Here is a 25564-nt window from a genome sequence, read left to right as displayed (position 1 = left end):
AGCTTGGGCCATGCTTGTGCTGTCCTTCCACCAGGACTCTTCTGGGGGAACCGTTCATATCTGACTTGTCTGTCTCTCTTTGGAAGCTGAAGGCCCCAGAGAAAACGTGCTTGCACTTAAGATCAGGGAACCACTACTCTCCTATACTATATATAAATCTGATCCTTGAGCTTATCAGAAACAATAATTTTTGACCATGTAACTTACTCTGTCACTGAAAGACTAGGATGTTAAATTGAAGTTGTGATCAAAATTGGTTTACTCCACACTCTCAGTAATCTATTTACGTAAAAGTGTTTTGTTAATTTTGTTCTTCATCTTTGAAATGGATTTAGTTCTCTGAAATCCTTACTATTCAATAACATATCAATTTCACTGAATGTGTTGGAACTTACCTTTTTTCTTTTCTAAAATCTGGAAAGTGGAAAAGGATTTTACCTCTATCATCTGAAATAAAAACATCTAGGTAAATCCTGAAATTATCTTGGTCTTTCCAGCTCTTCCACCTCACTAAAATTTTTTTCTCTCTCTCTCAAAAAAAATTAAAAAATGTTAAAATTCATTGTAGATGGCTAAAATCATGGAGAAGATTATTCTGGGAGGTATTGAAAAACACCTGAAGGACAACACAAGCACTGGTGACAGCCAGCATGGCTTCATGAGGGGAAAGCCCGGCTGATCAAACCTGATTTCCTTTTATGAAAGGGTAACCCACCTAGTTGATCAAAGGAAGCCAAGGGAATCCAAACTTTTTGGATTTCAGTAACACTTTCGATACTGTCTCTCACAGTTTGTCTTCTGGACAAACTGTCCATCATGCAGCTGGATAAACACATCATGTGGTGGGTGAGCAATTGGCTCATGGATTGAGCACAGAGGGTAATAGTGAATGGGGGAACATCAGACTGGCAACTTGTCACTAGTGGGGTTCCACAGGGCTCCGTCTTAGGCCCTGGGCTCTTCAACATCTTCATAAATGACTTGGATACAGGACTGGAAGGGATACTAAGCAAGTTTGCATAGGACACAAAATTAGGAGGAGCTTTTGATGCTCTCGAAGACAGGAAGACCCTGCAGAGAGACCTCAACAAATTAGAGGGCTGAACAATGAACAGTTGTATGAACTTTAACAATGGCAAGCTGAATATGAGTCAGCAGTGCCCTGGCAGCCAGGAGGGCCAACCATGTATTGGGGGGCATCAGGCAAAGCATCACCAGCTGGTCAAGGTTTGCTCTGCTCTGCATTGGTGTGGCCTCACCTTGAACATTGTGTGCAGTTTTGGGCACCACAATATAAGAAAGATATTAAGCTCCTAGAGAGTGTCTAAAAAAGGGCGGCAAAGATGGTGAAGGGCCTTGAGGGAAAGCTGTGTGAGGAGTGGCTGAGGTTGCTTGATCTGTTCAGCCTGGAGAAGAAGAGACTGAGGGGAGACCTCATCACAGTTTACAACTTCCTCATGAGGGGAAGAGGAGGGACAGGCACTGATCTCTCTGTGGTGACCCAAGGGAATGGCCTGAAGTTTTGTCAGGGGAGGTTTAGGTTGGATATTAGAAAAAGGTTCTTCACCCAGAGGGTGGTTGAGCAGTGGAACAGGCTCCCCACAGGAATGGTCACCAACAGCAAGCCTAACACAGTTCAAGAAGTGTTTGGATGATACTCTCAGACACATGGTGTGATTCTTAGGATGGTCCTGTGCAGGGTCAGGAGTTGGACTTGATCCTTGTGGGTCCCTTCCAACTCAGAATATTATGTGAGTCTGTAAAATTAAAGACTCTGTAGCTGTTTACTTTCTGCATGATAATGGTCTTCTTAGCAGCCATTCTTTCACCTCTTTTATATCTTGAACTTTTGCGCCTTTTCTTAGTGATGGGAGAGGAAGTATGGACGAGATTTGTAGACCATTTGTAGATGGTCTTTGCTTGAAGAAGGTTTATCTCACAACTTTCCACTTGATGTTGGTTTGTTCTCCTGGAAGCCATTTTTGTATGACAGTTGTATGGTGAATGCCTCCATGCCTGTTGACTGGTCAGGATGCAGATGCCTAATTCCAAACTCCTTGACAGTTTTTAGTTTACAGCTACCTAGTCTATAAAGTGCCTCTACCTTCACTGGGTTGCATGATTTTTTGCTTAAGTGAGCTTTACTAGTAACATTGAAACTCCACTTTCTCATCAAAAGTTACACTAATATACGTTGGATTGAAGATCACAACAGTTGCAAAACTATAGGAAGTAAACTTAACTTTATTTACAGTGTTTGATGGTTTGTTTGATAATTGTGCTGTAGTTTCAACCCTTCAGACAGCGCTGTTGTCTTCCACCTCTTCTGAAACCTCAAGTCATCAAACTAGAAATTCATTTGTGTTTTAACAGTGTATTACAAAATAACATTTCTCCTGTCCCCAAATGCATTCACCTAAGCTTCTAGCTCTGTTTTTACTTTCTGTTTAGAAGGAAAATAATATTTCAAAATTGCCAAGTAAAACAAGAAAATGTTTTTGCCTTTAATAACAATGCTGAGGTGATTGAGTTCAGTTTCTGGAACAAAGAAATCAGTACTGTGCTCAAGTGACACACAGTTGTTTCATGATGATGAAAGTATTATTTTAATTTAAAAATACCTACATCTGCTCTGAGCATAAATTGTTGTTAATCATGTGAAAAAGTTATGAAAGCTGTGGTACTTCACTTATGAGATGTAATTTATTTTGTGAACTTAGAGAAGCTATTTTGCCCTGAAGTTTAGACAGTATGAGGAAAACAAAAAGCTATAAAACACCATCTGTTTTACACAAAATTCTGGGAAAAGTAGATACAGTTGATTAATATGAGTGTAAATGCAAAGAATAAAATAGTTTATTTAATCTTTTGGCTTGTGCTATGCATTATCAGTTAGCTTGGTAATTCACTTGATTTGGTGGTGCCATTGTGTTTTCTTGGTGTTTGAATGAAAATGTCTAAGGCTTGCCTCTTTGGGGAGGCCTTGTAGTGGCTGCTGTATCTGTCTCAGCCCTAACAGCTGTTTCATGTAGGTGACACACTCAGACTGACTACTTTCTTTCCAACAATTTTCTCCATCCTTTTCTATGTGGCTTATTTTTGAAATTATCCATTTTCCCATTCTTTAAGGAACAGAATTAATTAAAATCTGTTCTTAATTTTAAAACAAACTTTTTTTCTTTCATAGTTTTATACGTTTATGTGTTTTCTATATTTAAAAAAAATTTCACTTTAAGAGTGATAATTTTGCCTCATGGAGTCTATTCTTTCTACTGTAAGAAAGCTTAGCCATATAATTAATTTTGTAGATCTTGACCCTAAGGCTATTCAGAGGATAATGGAGTTTCAAAGTAAAATGAAGGTGAATATTATAGCATCATAGTGGTCACAAAGGACTAACGGGGATAATTATGACTGTTCTGATATTATAGATCTGAATTTCCCCCGTGGTGTATTTTTCTAACCTCCTTAATAAAGCTAGGTATAGCAGAAGAAGTCAGCATTTGCAGGTGGCTGGGGACAGCAAACAGATCCTGATGACCCATCAGCCTTCTTTTCCTATGCCAGAAACAGCAGTCAGTTATCACTAAATCAAAGTTCAGCAATGGTTTCTGCTAGGGCAGACTTGCACCCTTTCCAGAAAGAGGGAGAATTGTTTCCCTCACTGACTCTGTTATCCCAGTGGCAGAAGGAGTGACAGGCATAGGAAAGGATGGTACTCTTGATTCGGTTTCATGAAAAGCAGATCAACATTTGTTGTGTTAAGAAAAATTAGCTGTGATAGTCCTATGTTTCTGGCTATAATGGATCTTTCTGAGAGCCACTGGTTTCTTGCTGTTGCTTTCCTTTCAAAGTGGTTGATAATTGCTCTGAAAAAAGTCTTGTGTGTCAATTTTATTTTTTTTTTAACTTTTGATCCTTTCTGCTTACTAAAAACTTGAAACAGTAGAAAATGATTATAAAACATATTAATAGTAGGATGGGTAAATGGATCTCCTTGAGATTATTTCTCTGTAGGTTTGTTTTGCCAATATCTGGCCTGACTCAGTCATCAGTGGTGAAGAAAGTTCTTAGCGTAGCTGCTTGCTGTGCCAATGGGGTGTGCACACACCTTTACTGTTGGCTGAGCGATGTCCTGTGCATTCAGTTCAATGTTTAACCCATTTCATGAGGAATAGATTTTACCAGTTACAAAGCAGGTGTGGTGTTGATGATGATCTTACTTAAAAAAAGAAAATAGTTACTGAAAGTCAGGAAGCTTGCCAGGTTGAGCAGCTTAACCAAGAATGAAACCTTTCATAGAGTAGCTGTTGCAATATTGAAGAGCCTGTCCTCAAAATACCTTTCAGTTAGTTTAGGAATGAAGTTTGTCCTTTTACCAAAGATTGGAAATTCCGTCAAAATTGTCTGTACTCTTTTTAAGATTTTTATTTTTATTTTTTATTGTATTAATTGTAAAGGAATATGAAAACTCTCACTAAAAACAGTATAAGGAAAAAAAAGGACCTGAAAAAGTCACTACTTTGAAAATAAGAACAAAGTAAAAGCTGAAGTTAGCTCCAAGTAAATGGATATTTGTAAATCAAGATTTATGCTGTGCCATGAAGAAACATCTGTAGCAAAGCAGTGTCCCCTCTCACAAAGAGGGGACATCTATACAAATGTCTCTTTTGGTAAGCGAAGGTTTTACCCTGACAAAAGGTGTTACAATTGTTCCATTTTCCTTTGAGTATTGTTTTATATCAGAGGTGTTTCCTGCTTTGGGACATGCCCCAGTATTGCATGCCACTTACCCCATCTGCCCATCTGCGTTGTGATGTGATTGCCATGTGCTTGGAAGGGTTGTCTGGAACCAGTTGGCTCTATAGGATGGTTGATGCCTCTCCAGCAATTATTTCTCTTCTCCTGCCTTTGGTTCTACAGCTGTTTTCTCTGTCCATAGTCAGGTCATACCTGGTTATTTTTCTGTCCTAGTTAGTTCAGTTTGTTAGTAGCTTCCTGCAGAGCTTGGAAAACACTGTGGAGGAGCTGCAATGAAATGCTACACATCTCAGAAGGGGCTCCACAAGTGTAACTTGGGAGCAACGATAGAGAGTTCTCTATCGTATGCTGTTTATTTGCCCTGGCTTGTTCTCATTTTAATGATTTCTAGGAAAAATGTATTGCATCTGAATGTCTCAATAGGGATGTTGCCTTGGCAGCATCCTACCTATAAACGTGAACACATGGTCAAAGGAAGGAAGGAAGCTAAAAGTATTGTGCATGGGGAGCATAAGGGAAATTTCTAGGAGTGGGTAACATGAGACAGTGGTGAGCTGCAGGTAATGCTGTCAAACGTGGAAACAGTGTCATTGAAGATTTGAGTAAATTGCATTAAAATTTGTGCTTCTAAGGCTGCATCATTGCCATATACAAGCTGGCTGATTTCAGGATAATATTATGTGTGCCCATATGAGCTATTGTCAAGGGATGTCACATTCAAAAGAACGGAGGAATGAATTTCCAACTGGTATACAGTCTGGAGATGTTACAAGTATTCTGCCATCATTATTTTCTTTTCTGATAGAAATGGAAATTATACATTCCTTAGGGAAAATTGTTTTCTGGTTGGGAGTTTGAAAAATAGAATTGGTATGAATGTTGATGAGCGTCCTATTTTATATAATTTACTTTTACAGTAAATGGAAACATGGACGCAGCCTGTCAGAGGTGTTACTTCTGTTTTCAGGTGTCTCTGTGTGAGCTTTTTCAAGTATATCAAGCTGCTCTGCTGACGCTTATAGTCACGTGCAGATTTCAAAATGCTGCATGGTGAAATTCATGAAGTAATTAACTTTCTGTTTTGATGTGCCTGTGAAAATAGACTGCTCTTGTCTTTTATTCAGTGCTGTTAAAGTTTCATTTAACTTTTTTCTGACATATTTTCGTTCAATGAAAAATGAACATTATTTGGATAATTATCAAACACTTGATTAGATTAACTTTAATTTCACAATGGGAATACAGAATCAGGTTAGTTATAGTAGCGTTTGTTATTTTCCTTTTATTGAGGTGAAATTGTCTTTATTTACTTAGCTCTAATCTTCGCTTTTTCCATTCAGAATTAGAGACAGTTATGTAAACTGTGAATGGATTGTATGGAACAAAGTGACTCACCAAGACAGACTATAATGCACATAGCTGTGTTGTTTCAGGGAAGTATTCAATGACTCAGCCGTGGAAGAGTCTGCTAATTAGAACTGCTGCGCTTGTAGGTTTAGGTGAATATCTGCCCTGAAGCTGGGCCAGCACACTTTTTGGTGCCTCTTGCTACATGAATTACTGGTCAGACTTTGAAATGTGTTGGGTGTCCCACCCTCTATCAAAAGATGTTAAAGGAGCTCTTCAGATTTTAGTCGTAGTTTGCAGTTAACTCTTATGTTTTTTGTTGGCCATTCTTGGCAGCTTCTGTGAAGGATATAAAGCATAAACTTCCTATGCTTTCCGCTCCCACTAGAATACCAAAATTTGAGCCTTTGTTTTCAAAATGCCTTCTAATATTGCCTTAATCCTCTCATTGGTATCTTTTCAGTAGAGGAGTAACCTCTTTGTCAAAACAGAACAAGAGAATACCTGTGTGGCTGGTCACAGCTTACATCTCAATTTGAGAAAGTCTCAGTTGAACATGTGTCTAGCCTGCAGAGTCATCAGAACAAATCGAGTCCCAAAAATTATTTCTGGGTTGTGGTGATCTCTGAAGGGATCGGTCTCTGGGTGCTATGATGGGTAGTCAGGTGCTCCTGACCTGCCACAAGGCTGAGCTGGTTTTATTCTGCTACGCTGCTGTGCTGTAGGGACAAGCAACAGCGATCTTTATTTACTTGCATTTTATACTTTGTTACTTATAATAGCATGAATGCTATCAGGAATATACTTTATTAAAAAATGGCTGCTTATGATTTGAGTTTTTAAAAGTGAAAATTGTAGGACAAATTGTGAACAAAGTTTGAAGTAGATAATTTTATTATTGCAATTATAAGAAATATACTCCTGTATATATTCTGCAGACTTACATGCTAATTGATATTTCAAATCCTAGAATGAGCCATCCTACCACATATTACAGCCCCATGATTTTAACGATAGGATTTCTTTCGTGTTCCATTGACTTCCAGCCATCTTCTGGAAAGTTATGAAAGATGTTTTTTTTCCTCACTGTATATGCTCATTGATTCATACCATATGTGTACATCTATAAACATAAAATAGTTTTAATCTTTTTTTGAAGATTATTTTATAAATTTATTTATTTTTATTTCCTGTCCTTAGTAGCATATTTCATTCTTTTAGAATACTGGATATTTGATGTGGTGATGGTCTTCTTGGAAGAGAGTGGATTAGCAAAGATAGGTTTACAGGTGGATATTAATTGCTTATCACGAAATAATAGATCCTGTTACAAGTAGTAGAATGTAGCTGTAGTTGCTGTGCTTGATCTGTGTGTTATATATGATCTTATTTTTCCCTTCCATTCACATGACTTATGTGGTAATATTAAGGTGTGATTCTCTGGATGGAAAATATCTTTTGCAACCTTATTCTCCTGTTTGTTTGCTTGTTTACAGGTAGCAAACTTAGCTGCTTTATATAGTAGTGTTTTCTCTTTTTCAATAAAATAAGACCTTTTTGTAGATGGTGTTTGACTGAGGGCTTTTGAGTTGTGTGAAAGCAGAGCTGCATCTACTGGTGAAGTGTGTTTTCTATTTTAATACCTCCGCAAAAATCCTTCTCCACTATTACAGAAAAACATGCCTTTACTGCATAACCACTTTGTGTCCACCTTTCTGAAATTGCTGCATGTATTTTCTCTTTTGAATTGCTGTAAATGCATAATGTTGTGGCCATATAAAACATATAAAACTATAAAGCAAATAAAAACTAAGTTGCATGAAATTTAGTATGACAGGGTATGTATCTTTTTTTCAAGTACTGGACAAAAAGTTCAATTTTCTTTTTTCTTAAGAACTTTTATATAATAAAAGATATTTGAAATAGTTTTTCTCTGAAATTCATACTGTCTCAGATTTTCAACAGATATTTCTTAAGTTTATTGTCAGTCTTGCATTTTCAAATTAAACAAAAAATCTATCTCTAACATCAAGTTATTGTGATCATGGAGTAGATAGATAGGATAAGAGTTAATATGAAGCAACCTTAAGTAGAGATACATTAAAGTTCTGTTTCAATCACTGTAGTAGTTTTTCTATCCTTTTGTTTCATTTTTTTCATGCCTAGTTGGTTGATTATCAAACTCTTGATAATTTTCTGGATGAAACTTATGATTTAAATATCTATGAAAAATGAGGGAGGTGAACAGCTGAACTGGTCAATTCTGTCAGATGTTCCTTAGAGGGAGTTAATAAAGCTCTTAATCCTAACATGCTTTTAACAAAGTCTTTAACATCATGCCTTGCATACCCAAACAATCCTCTGCTTGCTTTCTGTAAGCTTAAGATTGGTTTGTGACATGATGAAGTATATGGACTGACTTCTTCAGATAGTTTCAGGCCATAAAAATTTAAAGGCAGGAGATAAAAATATTGTCTTCTCTAGTTACAAAGTAGTTTGACGCTTACACCGGCATTCCAAAAAATTAAGGGATTCTTTTAACAGTTATGGGAGATACTTTTTTTACTTCTTTTGATAATTCAGGTGGGGTTGTGCTTCAGGCTTTGAAGGGCAGAATTAATATTCATTGCAGACCTTTCATTGGAAAGAAGATGTACTTTTAAAAAGACAGTTATCTCTTTTTATCAGTTGCTGATTGCTTGGTCTATATTGAAATTAAATAGCATCCAGTTAACTGTTTTGTCATTTGCTAGGTAAAGTGAAATTAATTCAGAAGATGAGAGGTTTAGTTCACTGAAAGTTAAGTGTCACTTATTAAATTATGGTAAAGTCAAATGAGTTCATTTTATTAAGGTTTCTACATTACATCGTGTTTGTCATCTTCTGCAAAATAGAATTGTCTTGAGTAAAAAGAACCAGTGGCCTAAAGAAAGTTCTAAACTTTCCATTATACTTTTAATCAAATAATCTTATATATTTCTTTCTTCAGTGTTATCTCATATTTCTTTAATACGTCAGAGAATGTAGCTGCTATTGGTCATATTGTTATATTATTGTGGTTTTATTATTTTTAAACTCAACTTTGTCTTTGGTTGCTAATCAAAAGCTAGGTAATGGTCCAGATATTTAACAAAAATAGCATAGCTTTGTTTTCCTTTCTAACCCGACAGACAAAATGGTTACACATTGCCTGAACACTGACGTATATTTTATATATTTGCACACAAATTCAATACTTTTCTATCAGACAAATTCATAGGATTTAGTCTTTCCTATTTCTATTTTCTTCTTAAGGTGAATGCTACCACAGTGAGGTGGTAAAAGTGATAAAGATGCATCATCAAGACTAGGGTGGATATTTTCCACTAATTTTTTTCTACTTTATTATTAGTATGAAGTTTGATTTGCCTTGAGTTTTCTTATTTATACATTAGTATTACACACAGAAACCTAAATGATTTCTGCTAGTGCATTTCTATCAGTGGGTATTTTTTTGCATCATCGTTTGTTAATATGGAATCTTCCTTTTGTTAACTCTCAATATCACCAGGAAAGAAAAATAGGTTTGTTATTAAGCTTTAGCACTTCCTCGAGTTTGGTGTGGACAATCTGTGTGACTTCTGCTGGGGCACATTTTGTCTTTATAGACTGAAATGTTAAGTTTCTTCTTTTAACCATTTTCTGTTTTGTTTGTTCAAGTTTGCAATCTTTCAGTGTGCTTATACAGTGGTCCCTGTTATGAATGACACTCAAGAGAAATCTCTAGAAGATGTTTATAAAAGTAGAAGTAAATAATATTTAATTCAAGTCAGACAGAGACTACTGATTTATTTCCTCGCTATTCAAAACCCTGATAATGTAAGGGTATTTTTTCCTAGAAGCTTGAGGGAAAAAATCCTAAACCACCGAAAACTGCCACTAGCTCTGTCTCCTGACCTGATGGTAAAAACCATCACTGGTGAGAACAGGCTATCTAGAGGAATAATGTAGCCAATGTGTCCAATGTGAGCATAAGAACAGTAACCCTTGGAAGGATAGTGTTCTGAATGTGCCAGAAGTCACTGAACAGTTTCAGTAATGATCTCAAACATTTGTGGTTTCTAAGACATATTATCTTGTGCAAAAGATTATATACATGAGAATATAAATATTTGGGGAAGACATAAATTGTTTGTTATATTCTTAATTGGAAAGTTTCACTTTCAGTTTGGAACTCTGTGTAAGTGATCTGGGGATTTTCTTAAGTATTTTACAAGGCAGACCAAAGGCACAGACAATGTGATTTCTACTAGTTGCTTTGTTTTCAAGAAAAATAATACAGATAGGAGGAAGTAATATAATATCTGGCAGTTCTTTATAAATACCTATCTTTTTGCTTAAGTAAAAACTCTTTTTTGTAGGATTTGATTAAACACTAATGAATGTGAACATCACTAAATTAGAAATACATAACTTTTGCAGCAACATGAACCTACTGAGAATATTACCTGATGAGTAGTCTCTAAAATGTGACATAAAGAATAGACAGAGAAAAAGAATACTAGTTAACAATAATGTTTAGGATACGTTTGAATGGAAGATGACCAGAGAAATTGACTTGGAAACAGCTGGACTTTGGACAAGGGTTAGTTGCATGGAAGTGATGAAAACAATTTGCTGTAGAGCAGTGTAACAAAAAACAAAGCAGTTAGTGATGTCTCCCCAGATGGGAGAAAGAGGGAAAGGAGTTGAAGATGACACTAAGATTGAACATAGGGATTTTGTGACTGAGGGGACAAATAATAGAGCTATTGACAGAGGCAGTGGGAAAAGGAAGAATTTGGATAAAGATAATGAACAACCACTTCAGCTCATGTTAATTGGTACATGCTCTGTTGATTTCATTCCCAGCAATTGAGGATATGGCCTGTTAAGTTCATCTTCAATGACAAGTTTAAGTTGTCAGGGAGATCTCAGGATAAAATCTCAGCAAAAAATAGGTGGAGATGAAAGATTGAGGTTATAGGTCCTGAATTCTTGGAAGTGGGGCTGTATCATAGTCAACTGAGTTGTAGTAGCAGCTTAGGGAAGATGAGTTAACTATGTGAAAGTCAGAAGGAAAGAAACTGGAAGAAAACAGAAAAAGAGAGAAGGAGCCCACAAAAGGGCCAAAGGAAGGTTTGAAAGAGACTGGAGCTTTGAAAAAGAAAGAATTCGAAAGCATCCTGATAGTGAGATTAAAATACAAAAGGAAAGTGTACAAATAATGTGAGAGGAAAATAAAAAATAAAAGTGTTTTTTACTCAGTTTACAGAAAAAAGATAAACATATTGATTATCTGAGGGAAACATAATGTAATATGGAAAGTTAGTGAAACATAATAAAAATTCCTTCAGATAATTCCCATTTTCAGAGTGATGTTAGGAAATTTAAAGGTTGTGGTTTTTAGCAGTGTATGTTTTTACTTCATAGTTCAAATTTTCACATGTCTCAGTGTCTTTTCTGCTTTGTTGTATTTACTTACATGCTTTATTACATGCTAAAATACTAAAAAAAATTAATAGATAGGTATTACATTTAAATTATTGCATTTAGACAATGTGCATAAAAACTGAATAGACTTTAAGATTTTGAAACAAATTATTTGTCTCTTGCTATGTACTTTTCTTTCTTTCTTCATATAAAACCATAGATCAGTAAGCGAATATATTTATATATTTATATATATTTACCATATACTTTCCCAAAGGATGTAAACATGGCATCATATTCTTCAGATTGGTTTTATTGTCCAAATAAATTCTTTAATTAAATTGAGCTCTTTTTTATTTAAAGCTGTCTTTTGGGGAGATATTGCCTTAGATGATGAAGACTTAAAAATCTTTCAAATTGACAGGACGATTGACCTTACACTGCACTCCAATGAAAGACTTGGCCATAACACAGGTATGCTATTTCAAGCTTGTTTTAACTTATTTTTCCTTTTAGTTAATTCCACATAGAAGGCAATCTCTGTTTTAAATATGGAAAGTCAGTATAATGTCTTGGATGGCATTAATTTACACTTAAAAAAATATTATACAAGGAGTATAAATTTGCTTTAGGGAAAGAAAGAGAGAAGTAGAAATTTTAATTTTATTCTGGCATTTCTGATGAAAAATATCTTGTTGAACTGAGGAGCAGAAGCTGGTAGGAACCATGAGTCTACTCTGCAGGTGGTCCTGGGGGAAAGGAAATTGTAAAAAGCTTTGATTTCATTACTGAAAGTTCCTGATAGTGGAGAACCTATGGGTTATCCTACAGACAAAACTGGGGACCTTGGATTACAATCCCTCCTTTTGTTCTTTTTTGTGTTTCATCCAGTTCTGTACTTAGATCTAGAAGCAACACTAGAACATGTCAAAATTTGCCTTCTCTAAAAAGCAACTATTTATATGGCATTTTAGTATATGTTTATTTGCTATTGTTAACATCCAATGCACTATTGCCAGAACTGCAATCTGATTAACACAGGCAGCTGGATATTCAGACGCATAGATAAAGAGATATTATTTATGTGTACATATGTGTGCTTGCAAAAGAGAAAAAACATAATCCATATCTAAATGGGTGTCTATCTAATGTTTAAAAATATTTATCCTTTCAGAATCTGATTTGTAAATTGATAACTGAGAATTTGTAAACTTTCAGGTTATGATACCATAAAAAGACAAGTTACTTAGGAAAATTCTGGAAAAAATGCTATTAGAGAATTTATAAATGTATAATTAAAAATTATTTTCTATTCAGCATGTTTTATATGGTCCTGAACTGAGATACTGTAACTTATTCCTGATATGTGGAAGTACATTTTTCAGGTGAAAGAAGCAATTTTAAATTTAAGATTTCAATATTGATATCTTTAAAAGTATTTTTACTCTTCCTACGTAGATGTTGTGATTAGACTATTTTGATGACAACTTGAAAATTTATTTTATCTTCTTTTAAATCCACTTGTCTTTTCAAGGCAGGAACAGTGTTGATAATTTCTAGATCTAGACTTGATTTTAAAATGTTAGAATCAGTGGTCTCCCTGCCTCCTTTCCCCCCAACGAATAGTTTCAATTACCTTTTGAAGGTATTTCAGGCACTAGTTTTGTTGACAAAATGTAGAATAAGATCACTGATTTTCCCTTGGAGTAATGCAGTCAAGTGATTTCTTTGGCCCAATGACTCCCTTTTCTTGTTTTCTTCTTGCTTTTCTATTTCTTCTTTTTAACTGCAAAGTTGTTCTTTTTCTTTTTTTTTTCTTTGTTAATGGCTACAAAAACAATATACATTACTAAGCAGTTTGTAAATTATTTTTAATATTATTATTAAATATAATATATTAATATTATTTAGTTTTCCTTCCTTACATGTTTTGTGATAGGCATATTATCTTTTCTTGTGGATGGTATCCCATTCAGGATATCAAGTCACCCTGTTGAGGATTACTAACACATTTGGATCAAATTTTTCTACCTGTGTTGCACAAGACAAGTCAATCCAACTGTGATGGTCAGCAGGACTAAACTTTTGACAACAAACTCTCCTGACGTTGATGACTTCATAATTGCTCTCAGTGAACCCTCAGCATTCTTACTTTTTCTAAAAACAACATTGGGGAACTCAATTTTGCACTGCATATATGTAATTTTTTTTCTACATTTACAGCATTCTTGATGCATAAACTTGGAATTTAGCCTATTTTTGCAAACTGCACAACCTAGTGTGCTTTTCTACCCCTAATTTCTGAAATAGCAAATTGCCAACAACTAGCTAGTTGATATTAGGTAGCAACTGGAAAAGGAATGTAAAATGTCTGTAATATAGCCAGAAAAATTTTACCTTAGTTATAAACACAATTGCAAGCTTGAATTCTGGGCATCCTCTGTAGCTGGTCTTCACAAACTAAAGGTGACATCTTGTAGAAGGGTTAGATACTTGGTTGTAAACCATCAAGATGGAGTGGTGGAGACACTGTTGTCATTGCAACTCTAATTAAAATCCTGAGGCTCACAGGCCCTGGTTCACATTATGTGACTGCTCCTTTTGGGGAGGATTATCTGTCTGGATTTGTCAGATAATCTGTGAGCTTCCTGGAGTATGGCTCTGTTATTTTATTTTTCATTCCGTCCAAGCAAAATGCATAATCATTGTAAACAGAAACAACAGTAGAGCTGATAAAAATTTTATGTGTATGTTGAGTCCAAACTGCCTAAACCATCTACCTTCTCCTGCTTGAAGTGTGAGAGGATGCAGCAAATAAAAATTTTTTTAAAACTTTTTTTAGGCTGTGTGGCTTGGCAAGTCTTAATATCATTCATATAAGACAGTCTAGGTGAGATACTTTTTCTTCTTTGTTTTTTGCTAAATGAAATACACAAGCAGTGGTAAGACAAAAGTGAGAGTTCTTTTTTTTTTCCCTAGAAATATAGTATAATAATATCCTTAAGTAAATAATGGATTCTCTGGGGTTTTTCTGTTATTTCTGACAGTTGATGCTTTTAAGGACTTTTTATTATTCTTTTAGAATCTTTAGCTATATACCTTATTTTAGAAGATGAATGGTAACATGAGAGACAATTACATTAATGATGATCAATGTTATATTCTATGCAGTATATGCTATAGTTACTATATAACTTGTTGGAAAGGAATGTATTACCTCATCTATCTAAAATGTTTTTAAAAATTTGGAAATTTTTTCTCAAGGGAGCCAGCAGCTATGTGACAATGTAATCCAAATAATTAGGCACATTGTTATTCACTGAGCAACCACACACTGACTTGCCTTTTATGGAATTTTCTCATGTGCAATATGATTTTAAGTTACTGTTTAATAAATGTATTTTCTACATATATGTTGAAAGTTTTCATAGGAATTTTGGAAAGGTCTTTTTAGTGGCAGTTGGAGGTGCCAATGATCTGTTTCCATCTTTTTACTTTTTCAATTGTAAAAGTAGTTTAAAAATTCACTTGTCCTATAACATACTGTGAATTGTAAAATACAACCTAGTTCAAAATTATGAAAATCACAAAACTTTCTGAACAATTCTGAATGATTTAATTGACTAGTGCTGTGTTGTCAGTGTTCTTGCTTCTGGTTTACTGGTGATTGAAAAGGCACTTGCAGCCACAAAAGGTTTATATGTGAAGGGTGTATGTGTCAGACTGCATGCAGTAAACCCAGAAATATGTTTTATTTCTGTAAATGGGATGGTAAATGTTAAAATAAACTACTTCATAACTTAGATTTTCAATGATTGTTGCAATGACGCAGATCTCTGTCTGTCTGTCTGTCTATCTATCTATCTATCTGTCTATTTATATGCCTGTGAGGTCTTACTGCATATACACCAGCTTGTAATGTTTCAAAGCCTTTAGAGTGCATTGACATCTATTTGCATGCTGGAAAAAATACCCAAATCTTTCATGGTAAAATCAGAAATATTAAGTTTGCATCAGTTTTGTTGGAGGTTTTTTGTTGGTTTTTTTTTGTGTGTGGTGAAGGGTTGGGGGTTTTTTGGTTGTTTGTTGTTGTGGTGGTGGTTTGGGTTTTTGTTGGGCTTTTTGGTTGTGTTTTTTTTATTTTTTTGTGTGTGTGTGTGTGTTTTGTTGTTTTTTCTGATGAAACTTTGGCTGTTTGCTTTCCCTCTTTCCCTCCCTTGGAATGAGAAAATTATGGCATGTACTCAGGAAATTTCTGTGAGGGTAAGCCTTTTAGCTGTCAGTCAATATAGCTCTGAGGATGTCAAGGTCACCAGAAACAAAAAAAGCTCCAAATAATGATTAGATGATGTAATTGTCATGACTTGCCTGACTAACAAAGAAGTGTTGACTTACATTCATGGAATGCATATTAGAAAATTTTTCAGCTAATAATGTGTTTTTATTGCATTGTCAAGAATACTTGAAAAATTTTTATGCAAATCATTAAAAATATTAAGTTTCCTTTAAGTTGCATTGCAGATTTTATGGGACATTTTCTAATTTCTCCAGGCTATATAGTTGCTGTAGGTTTAAGATTCCATGTTTTTAACTTTTGAAAATTTCTTTTTTTTTTTTCTTTTCTTTTTAAAGGTGGCTTTGGAGAACATGGAATGTCAAAAAAACACGGTGCCCTCTATCAGCTTATAGAGAGGATAAGAAGATTTGGCTCTGGTATTTTCAGTGTTTAAATTAGCAAGTTGCCTGATGTCATAGTGTATCATGAATGTTAATGATGATAGTACTTTAACACTTTAAAGCCTTCATGTATTGCTATTGGCATAAACAAATTATAACATAAATAGTGAAAGAATAGTAATGAAGAGATTAGCTTTTTGTTGTTTTTTCTTAGAGTTCTACTTCAGTATCAAATCTGGAAGCTAAAATACATAGTTTTAAATCTTGTATTAAAAACTGCTTAACTTTGTTGTATGACTGTGTTCACAGTTATCAGCTCAACTAATATCCATATAGTGTCTTTTCATGGCAGGTAGGCTATGCTGCATAGCTACTAATTTTGTTTGTTTCTTTCTTTTTTTCTGGATCCAGGTGGGGCATTCTGATGATTCATACTGTGTTTGAATCATTTGTAGTGTGTTATGCTGAACAAACACATTTTTATACTAATCATACTCTTGTCAGTATAAATGTAGTTGAATTCAACAGCCCACAGAAGTGGAATCTCCAATAGTACTGGTTGAGTTTACTCACTGTATTTAATGCAAGGAGACGTCACTTTAATATCATGAAATCTCAACTTCAAAAAGGAAAATATGTAAAACTGCGTTGTAATTGTACCACATTTTGTCTCAATGTATCTTGCAAGATTAACCAGAGCATGGTAACTGCCTTTGCAGATGTGCTTTGATATATAATTTTCATTCTTTATAAGAGATTTAAAATTTTAGTATTGCATAAATTCTTGTAATCTTTCACATGCAATTTGGCATAAATTTCTTACCTAGAGTTCTGGAGTGCACTGATAAAAAGAATTTGAAATGGTAAAACATCTGTGTAAACATCTGAAGTGGTTCAGTAATGATTGCATATTAAGTGTAACAACAGTTTTTCTGTGAAGTGTCTACCTGTTGTGTAGACTGTTGCATAATTCCTGTTTACACACTTTTTTAATTACAAGGATAAGTTACTTGTTTGACCTGAGTGCGTTGTTTTGGTTTTTTTTTGAAATCCCTGGAATTTTCTGTATCACTCCTGATATAATTTGTTACATGCAGGTTGTTACAAAGGCAGACTTTTCTTCCTGTGTATCAAAGAGCTTTCTCCCTGCATTGTGCTGGTGCTTCTTCCCTTTCTTCCTTTTGCTGCTCTCTCAGCCCTGGGGCTATGCCAAGATTCCTTACCATGATCCTGCCCTGGAATCCTTCCTGATTCTGACCTAGTCATTAACACCTTGGTGCATCTGGTATCACAGGGGATTCTCACAGAGGGAAAGTGTACTCTTCAATGAGGAGTAAGATTTCAACTGCACTGAGTTGGATTTGTTGATCACCTTTCAAGGGATCCGTTTTTTATGAACTGCTCAGATCTGCATACTAACCTGTAAATTGCTTCAGAAGAAGCACCTGTTCTGATGTGCAAGTCCTTATCTAACTATCCTTATCCTTTCCTATTGTCACTGTAGGTTTCAGCTGATTTAGAAAGATTTGACTGTAATGGAATGAATGGTGGTAATATCCCTGAGAATGGCAGATATTTTTTTCTCTTGTAAAGAAACTCCAGTCATGAGTAATACTTATTCATGGGGTCCAAAAGTTATTTTATGAAAAATGTATGGGCTTCTTTCTGCTCTGGTGCTTTTTCCAGATCGTACAATAAAAATGAAAGAGATAGTGAATGCTTTGATTACTTTGAGTCTGTCCAAAGACTTTCCTTCTTTGCTGGAAAAATACTAATTTATTGAAAGATCCAAAATAACACTAAAGCCAGAAAAAAAAGAAACCCCAAAAAAACCCACTAAAAACAAAGTGTAATTTTCCAAATATTTTTATTAAATGAGAAAATTTAGATGCAATTATGCAATGCTCATTCCAGTCAATAAACATACGTGCAAAATTGTTGCTCGAGATATGTTTAAAAAATGAGGATTCAGACTTATTTCAAGCCTTTCTCAGAAAACTAAGTAATGATAGATTGTCACATAACAGCAATGTCCTACTTTTAAGAGGCGTAAAGAAATAATCTGAGTTTGACCTGCTGGAAAATAGTTGTTCTCTTTTTGTGTGTGTGTGATTGTGTGTGACCTCATTCAGTATTTTAATTACCATTACAGGTTTTGAGCAAAATAATACATCTAAAGGAAGAACTACTGCAAAATTCTCAGGGAAAAATGAAAAAAAACGATTTCCCAGAGCTGCTACATCACGAACAGAAAGAATATGGCCAGGGGGTGTCATTCCATATGTTATAGGTGGAAATTTCACTGGTAAGCTTTATGCTTTGAATGGAAAGAGGAAATATGATTTTTTTAAATTGCTGCCTTCTTTTTTTTTTTTTTTAATTTTTAGAAGTAAAGTCATGCTATGAAAGTCAAAAGAAAAAATCTTAGTCTAATTAATTGTTTTCAAAAGCAAGCTACATAATAAAAATGTATAACTACCTCTTAGAGAGGGAAGGCTCTTTTTCTTTGCTTAATATTTCCTGTTACATGTTTGTTTCCAAGAGCCAAAGTAATAGAATGTCAAGAAATCTGTTTTTTGGGGAATTTTTTTTTTTAATGCAGGATATTTGGCACAAGTATATATCTAATTCAACTGGTGTGACATGTATTCCGCTAAACTGATTTCACTCAACAAACTGACTCAAATGTGTTTTGTCATTCCTCAGTTTAGTTTTCAGATGGGTACACACAGATGTTATATATGACAAGAAGGCTGGCTACACTATATATAGAATTCTTGGCAGACAACTGTAGGAGAAGTTTAAAACATTTGTTATGCCTGAAAAATGTAAATGGATCAATATCAATGAGAATGTAAGACATAATTTTAAAGAGAATGGAGCAAAAAACCGAAATAAAATGGGAAAAGATATGTAATAACGTCTTATTTACTGTGCATGGTAATACAGGGAACCAAAAGAAACATGCAAATGCTCACACATTGTGTGTATATGGAGAAACCATTCCTTTCAAACTGACATTTACAGTCAAATTTCGAGTTTGTGAATTTACATAGTACTATACCAAATGTGACCTTTGCTTTAGGATTACTATCTTCTGAAATAATCATAGTAAGCTAAATGAAAGCATACCAGATTAAACATTTTGCCTTTTTCATAAAGAAAGTTAAATTCCAAAGCTTGGAAAATGTTGCTTAAAGATAAAGGAAAAGGGCAAGATTGGATGGAATAGCCTTTAATTTTTAGAATCAGATATGATTTGAACTTGCCATTTTACAAACTTTGAGGTTTTGTCATCTTTAAGTTTAAAAAAAAAATTGATTTTTTTTAATTATCCTATGCTGTAACCTGCAAGATGGATGTATTTCTGTTAGCAAATTCTTGCCAAATAATAGTGTTCTTTTTGAAGCAATACAGCTATGTTCTCAGATACTGCCCCTATGTCAATAAACTTTGTCTTTTGTCAGGCAGTGAAATTACATTGCTATGCTCTCTGAAGTACTGTGTACTAGCTGGCTTTGTGTTCTGTGCTGAGAGCTGGCCTGGCTGCATCTGCATGTAGGGTATAGCTCTGACCTTTTCTGAATGTGTTTCTCATTTTTAAAACTAGTATCTATGTGCGCTTAGCATTTTACCAAATTCTTAATTTCCCACTTTTGATATATCATTTGTTTTCTGAAAGATTTTGATGCAAAGAAGAAGAGACTTGTCCCTGTTGAGGTCAGCCTTATTTAAATCAAACACTTCGACTGGTATACCTATTTACATGACTTAGATTAAACTGGTCTCCAGAGTGGAAGGCTGTAAGATTTTTTTTTCTTTCTTTCTTTCTATTAGATAGATAGCTAAAATCCAGGGTTCCTCAGATTTCTTTGTTTTTTCCTTTCTGTTTTTTTTTTTTCCCTCAAGGTGATTCACTTGATGTTCATCTGGGAAATTGCTTAGCAAATATTATGCTGATGCAGGCACATAAGCAGCACTGTATTTCTTCTGTCTTCCTCTGGTGTAAAATAGTTGTGGTTTTTATTGCAGGTTTTGTATTTACTAGAGTGTGTCAGGCGGTATCAGTTCCCTTGCAGGCACATATGGTATGATGAGATGATGTTCTGAGTATGCCTTTAATTGGAATCTGGCAGTACATGGGACTGCTGGGACACACAGGGCTTCATGATTCACTGACTCCTTCCAGGCCTATATTCCTGGTATGGATTGTAAGGAGGAAGATGCAGTTAGAAAAGTCTCTTATTTCATCTCGTACAATTGTCCTTCCAGGCACCCAGCGCGCCATGTTCAAACAGGCTATGCGGCACTGGGAAAAGTACACGTGCGTTACATTTATCGAACGAAGCGATGAGGAAAGCTATATTGTATTTACATACAGACCGTGTGGGTAAGTGTGAGTGTATGATAACAGATACTTGTGCTTTCAACATTTCGATGTGTTTCTCAGCTTTGCTGTTATAAGGGAATATATTCGTCACAGGAAAATGAATAGATAGTTACTGCATTTGAATGATACCCATGTTCTGCCTGACTTTTAAGTTCATTGAAACCAGTGTGTGTAGTAACTTTGTGAAGTTACACCTCTTTTGTCTATTTCTAGATAAAATAATCTTGCTATATATACCCAGATATTAGACTTATGTTTGGCTTTCTGTCATGCTTCTAATATTTATATGCATTGTTCTAAAGGTATTACAGGTTTGTCATTTGTTTATTCTTAGCTTTCTCCATGTCATTGGTGAATTATGTATGGACATCTATCCCATATCCTTTTTCAACCTTAATTGTTGTTAACTGTAGCTTTATCTCTTGTATCCTTGCCCCGATTTGTTTAACAACCAAATTCATGACCATTTTGCAAATTCCTTTTTCTAGGTCACTGATGTGTAAAAGTGAACAGAACAGGTTTTATTATTCATAGATGCAGCTTTCCATTAATCACCATGTTCCATCTTCAGATATTACTGCTCATGATTGCCTCAGTCAGCTACATTTGTTATTTATTCCACTCAGAATTCTTGATTTCATATAGTGGTCAGTGAACTTCCTGAGTGCACCATGTGTATTTCCCAAGAAGAGTGCATGCTACCTGTGTAAATTCTGTACTTCTGACAGTCACCTCCAGTTTGGGTTGTAGGCTTCCCAGTGAACAGTTCTCTGTCTTACGGACTTCTTGATCATTGAACCCTTTGCATGCCTACTTTTGAATTGTAATAGGATAGGGAAGTGAAAAGAAGTTTTGGGACCTCCTTGCATTGTAGAAATGATCCTGAATGTATTTAATTTATAGCCCGTAAAATTACATGTAGAATTATTTGTTTAAAGTACCCATGACGTTCTTCTTAAAGCATAGGACAACATAATAAAACCCAGTCCTAGGCTATTTTAGAAAGGGATCACCTTTGCCTCTGAAAGTCTCTGAGCTGCAGATCCTTGCAATTGGGGAGTTTATTCTATGGTTGCCTGTCATGTTCTTGTGCCACTCTAGGTATGCTGTAGACCCCTAGACTGCTGTTAGAAACAGTGCCAAATGAAACAAACTTTTGTTCTGAGCCAGCATGGCTATTATTTTAGTTAACACAACCCATAAGATAGAATTCACCCATAAGATAGTATTCAGGGATACTGACACAGCCGGAAGAGAAATGGGAAGCAGAGAAAAGTCATGATGGTTCCCTTCTGCTCACAGAGGCAGAAAGCAATGTAAATTTAAACAGAAGAGTGTGAAAGATATAAGTGGTTTCAGTCACTTTAGAAAGAGAAGTATGAAGATATCTGCCAAATGTAAATTCTACAACTTCAAAATACCCAAAGCCAAATGACAGAAAATCTCTCCAGCCAAAGAACTGTTCCTTAGGCTGGTTGATGCTTCATGAGATCAAATCACTTTAGGGGGAAGGCTGGATTATAACCAGTTTTAACCAGAAGATTGGAATATACTCAATATCTACTTTCAAAGTCAACATTATCCTTTACCAGTAAAGTTGTTTTATTGGTGGGTACTTTGCAAAATACAAATAATTTAGGAAGTCTGTAACAAGTTTAAAGTAAAAACAAAGAAGAGTGTGGCTATTAACAGTCCATCAGTGATGAAACAAAACCAGGCCAAACAGAAGGGGCGATTGAATGTGGTTTTTTTGTTTTTGTTATTGTTTTTTGGTTTGGTTTGGTTTTGGGTTTTTTTTTTGTTGTTGTTTGGTTTGTTTTTTTTGTGCCCATAAGTCGTTTCAGGAACCACTGTGCACTACCCACCAGCATACAGTGCTGATGCAGGATTTTCCACGGAAAGAGCCCAGACTAAAGCGACACCAAACCAACTGCAAACACTTTCTGCGCTACACGACCAGTCGCGTTAAAATTAATCTCAGTTCTTTCCCATAGCACCCTGCTGTGTTGTTTTGTTAGCACATTGTGTCATTATTGTTTGTAGTACCATGGCAGCTAACATTCACAGATGACAAAGATTTTATTGTACTTAGGACTGTTGAAATAAAAAACTACATGATAAACCCTACCTCAAAGAGTGCACAGTCAAACCATAACACGTTTAATGAAACAAAGTGGACAGTCATATATGCGGAAATTCAGGTGGCTGTATCTACAGATGTCTCAGATGACAGCACTAGCACACTAGCAAGGGAAGTGTTACTGAGCCATTGTAAACATTAAAGATAGTTTGGAGTGTAATGTATTACATCTTGAAACAGTTCATGGGAAGATCATCCCAGAAGGGCAGTGATGGAAAAAGCATATTTGAAACATAGCAGCTGGTTATCAGAGATACATGACCTTCCTAAAGTTGAGTGGGTACATATCATCAGTGCACAAGAGATAAGTTTTGATTTTTGAGTCCCATAGGACTGCAAGGAATTTCAGAAAGTTGTCTAATATATTCTTAAGACAGAAATAGCTATACCTAAGTAATTGCTGATACATGCTTGTCTAACTGGTTTTCTAAAAACCTGCAAAAATGAGTATTTCACAGCCTGCTAGAAATTGTATTGCTTCAACATCTGTAATATAAAAAATATAGTAAGTTGAGGGCATTATTTTTGGTCATAACTAAAACAGATATTTCTTACTGCAGTTGAAGTACATTAACTTATTTTTTTCTGCTCACTATGGCCATAGAAAAGAAATTATTCTTTTCTCTTTTCAAAGGAATCTGTTACATAATTTGAGACTTTTGTTATGTCCACCCTCAGTTCTATTTTCTTTTGGGCCTAGAAAACACCTAATTCATTTAATCTTTCCTGATAAATAGTGTTTTCTTTGCTTTTGATCACACTGTTTTGTTCTTTGAGATTCTTTTCAACTAATTCACATATTTCTTGAAATATAGGACCCCAAAACTAGGGCATGTTTGTCCAGATGAGTCATTACTTCTGCTGAGCCAGTGCAAGAGATATTCATGTATCTTGTAGTCTCTCCTTCCACTTAGGTACCTAAGCGTGATGGCTCCCTATTTCTCAACAGCTGCCACGTTCAATGCATGGTCAGCTGGAATGTGACTCCAAAAAAGGGCCAGAGGTCTTTTTGCAGCACTGACACCCCATCATTATTTCCAGTGTGTACCATGATTTGCACATCTTAGGACATAAAATAATTCCATATTTACCTTTCCAGATCTCTTCTTAAAGTTACTGTGAGTTCCAGGGTTTGTCTTCATGATGTTTAGCAGTCTTTTCTCGGACTGCAAATTTAAAAGGCATCTTCTCTATCTTAGCTTATTATAATATTCCAACTACCTTTATACCTCCCTTGGTATCATACTTCTCTGATTTGCTTATGGGCAGCTTGTTTGGAAAAATGTCAAAAGCTTTACAGCTGGGTCCCTCCTTCCCATCAGAATAATTTAATCTGCTGAAATCTTAAACTGTAATTATTTATCATCATGGGTTTATTTAACTTGAGTTTGATAACAGCTAATTGTTGAAGTATGGTTTTGTAGTACAGATGAATCACTTAGTACTTTGAAATTTTTTTAATTACTGATAGTCATTTGTACCCACGACCTCCAGATGTGAGAATAAGAATATAGTATTAAGATATTATGTTTTTGATTCTTCTAGCAAGCAAGCAGTGTATACTGCCTTTAATATCTATTACAGCAAATATTTATGCATCTAGTTGAATAGGGCAAATGACACTCTAATTGGTAACAGATTTAAAATACCCTTTGTTCACTACTGCTTCTCTATCCTTATGTTTTTTCCTATCAAATTGAAAGTGCCCAAAGACACAATCAGTATACTTCTCTGTATGCAAACCTAAAAAAGGGTCAGCAAAGTGGGATGGGCTCAAGTCACATGCTCTTAATAAATATTACTGAGTACAAGATCAAGCGTCTTTCTATATGGTGAAACAAAAAAAAAAAGGAAAAAACCCCACAATTAGTCATTGTTCTGGTAGCTCAGCGTGCCTTTGATCTCAGTTTGTGGCAATTTTTTTTCTCCACTAGAAGACTTAAGCACTTTTTATGACAAAATTGAGATGACATTGCAATCAATATCATATCCTCTTGTATGAGTATTTGACAAATACATCTGAGATAGAGATTTGATTTTTCTGTTTCATATGCTTCTCCAAACATTGTAGACTGAACAGCTTCTGAATGTTTTAACCTCTTTTGAACTTGTTATATTATATAGGCATGTAGCATATAATAAATTGAATAGGCATAGCAGGCAAGTTGGTGAAACAGGTTAATTCATTGCCTGAGGTGCACTTTTGCAGCATTCTTTAGCTAAAGAACGTGTTATAAAAGGTGCTCAGTAATTTTTATGAAATGAGAAGAAATCAGAGTTGTGCTAAATAATCTGTGCACTGGGGAAGGCTGACTCATGCTCTCAGGTGTTGATTAACCCTGGCAGCTGACACTCCTCCTGCCCATAGCTTCCCTGCTGGCTGTGACGTGGCCTGCAGCATGTGTGTGAGCAAGAGACAGGTGACTGGTCGCCATAATCTAAAACACAGTGCATTAACTCTCTGAGGGATGATTTATGTTAATACACTGAGATGGGCAGCTGTTAGCTGAGGATGGACTCTGCTAGCTGTTTGTTATTGAGCAGGTAAAGAAGCAGTAGCCACTTCTGCCATCACTACAGGTCCTCTTAGGGTAGTGAATCAAAATATTTAGTAACCATGATTGTATCTTGATCCCTGACAAAAAGTAAATTCATCAAGCCAGGTCATAGCCAATATCTGCTTTGTACAGATCGAGTTATGTTTGTGATTGAAAGAGGTGTTTTCACCAAGAAAAAAACTCAGCTTCCAGAGTGAGATTTTATTTGGGAATTTTGTGAACCTCTTTCTCTTCCTTTGT

The 25564-nt window shown here is 35.3% G+C and overlaps 1 protein-coding gene across 1 annotated transcript in view; it reads left to right on the top strand.

Moving 5' to 3' along the window:
* TLL1 (tolloid like 1) overlaps nucleotides 1–25564 on the top strand; it is a 132278-nt gene that overhangs the window by 45226 nt on the left and 61488 nt on the right. Inside the window, exons 2-5 of the mRNA XM_027676769.1 lie at nucleotides 11923–12033; nucleotides 16192–16272; nucleotides 18389–18541; nucleotides 20509–20626. Coding sequence (XP_027532570.1) covers nucleotides 11923–12033; nucleotides 16192–16272; nucleotides 18389–18541; nucleotides 20509–20626 — 463 coding nt within the window. The remainder of the gene's footprint in view (nucleotides 1–11922; nucleotides 12034–16191; nucleotides 16273–18388; nucleotides 18542–20508; nucleotides 20627–25564) is intronic.

The sequence above is a fragment of the Neopelma chrysocephalum genome, unplaced genomic scaffold (assembly GCF_003984885.1).
Source record: "Neopelma chrysocephalum unplaced genomic scaffold, ASM398488v2 Primary Assembly neopelma1_42, whole genome shotgun sequence".
Taxonomy (NCBI): Eukaryota; Metazoa; Chordata; class Aves; order Passeriformes; family Pipridae; genus Neopelma; species Neopelma chrysocephalum.
This window is presented reverse-complemented; position numbering and strand designations above follow the sequence as displayed.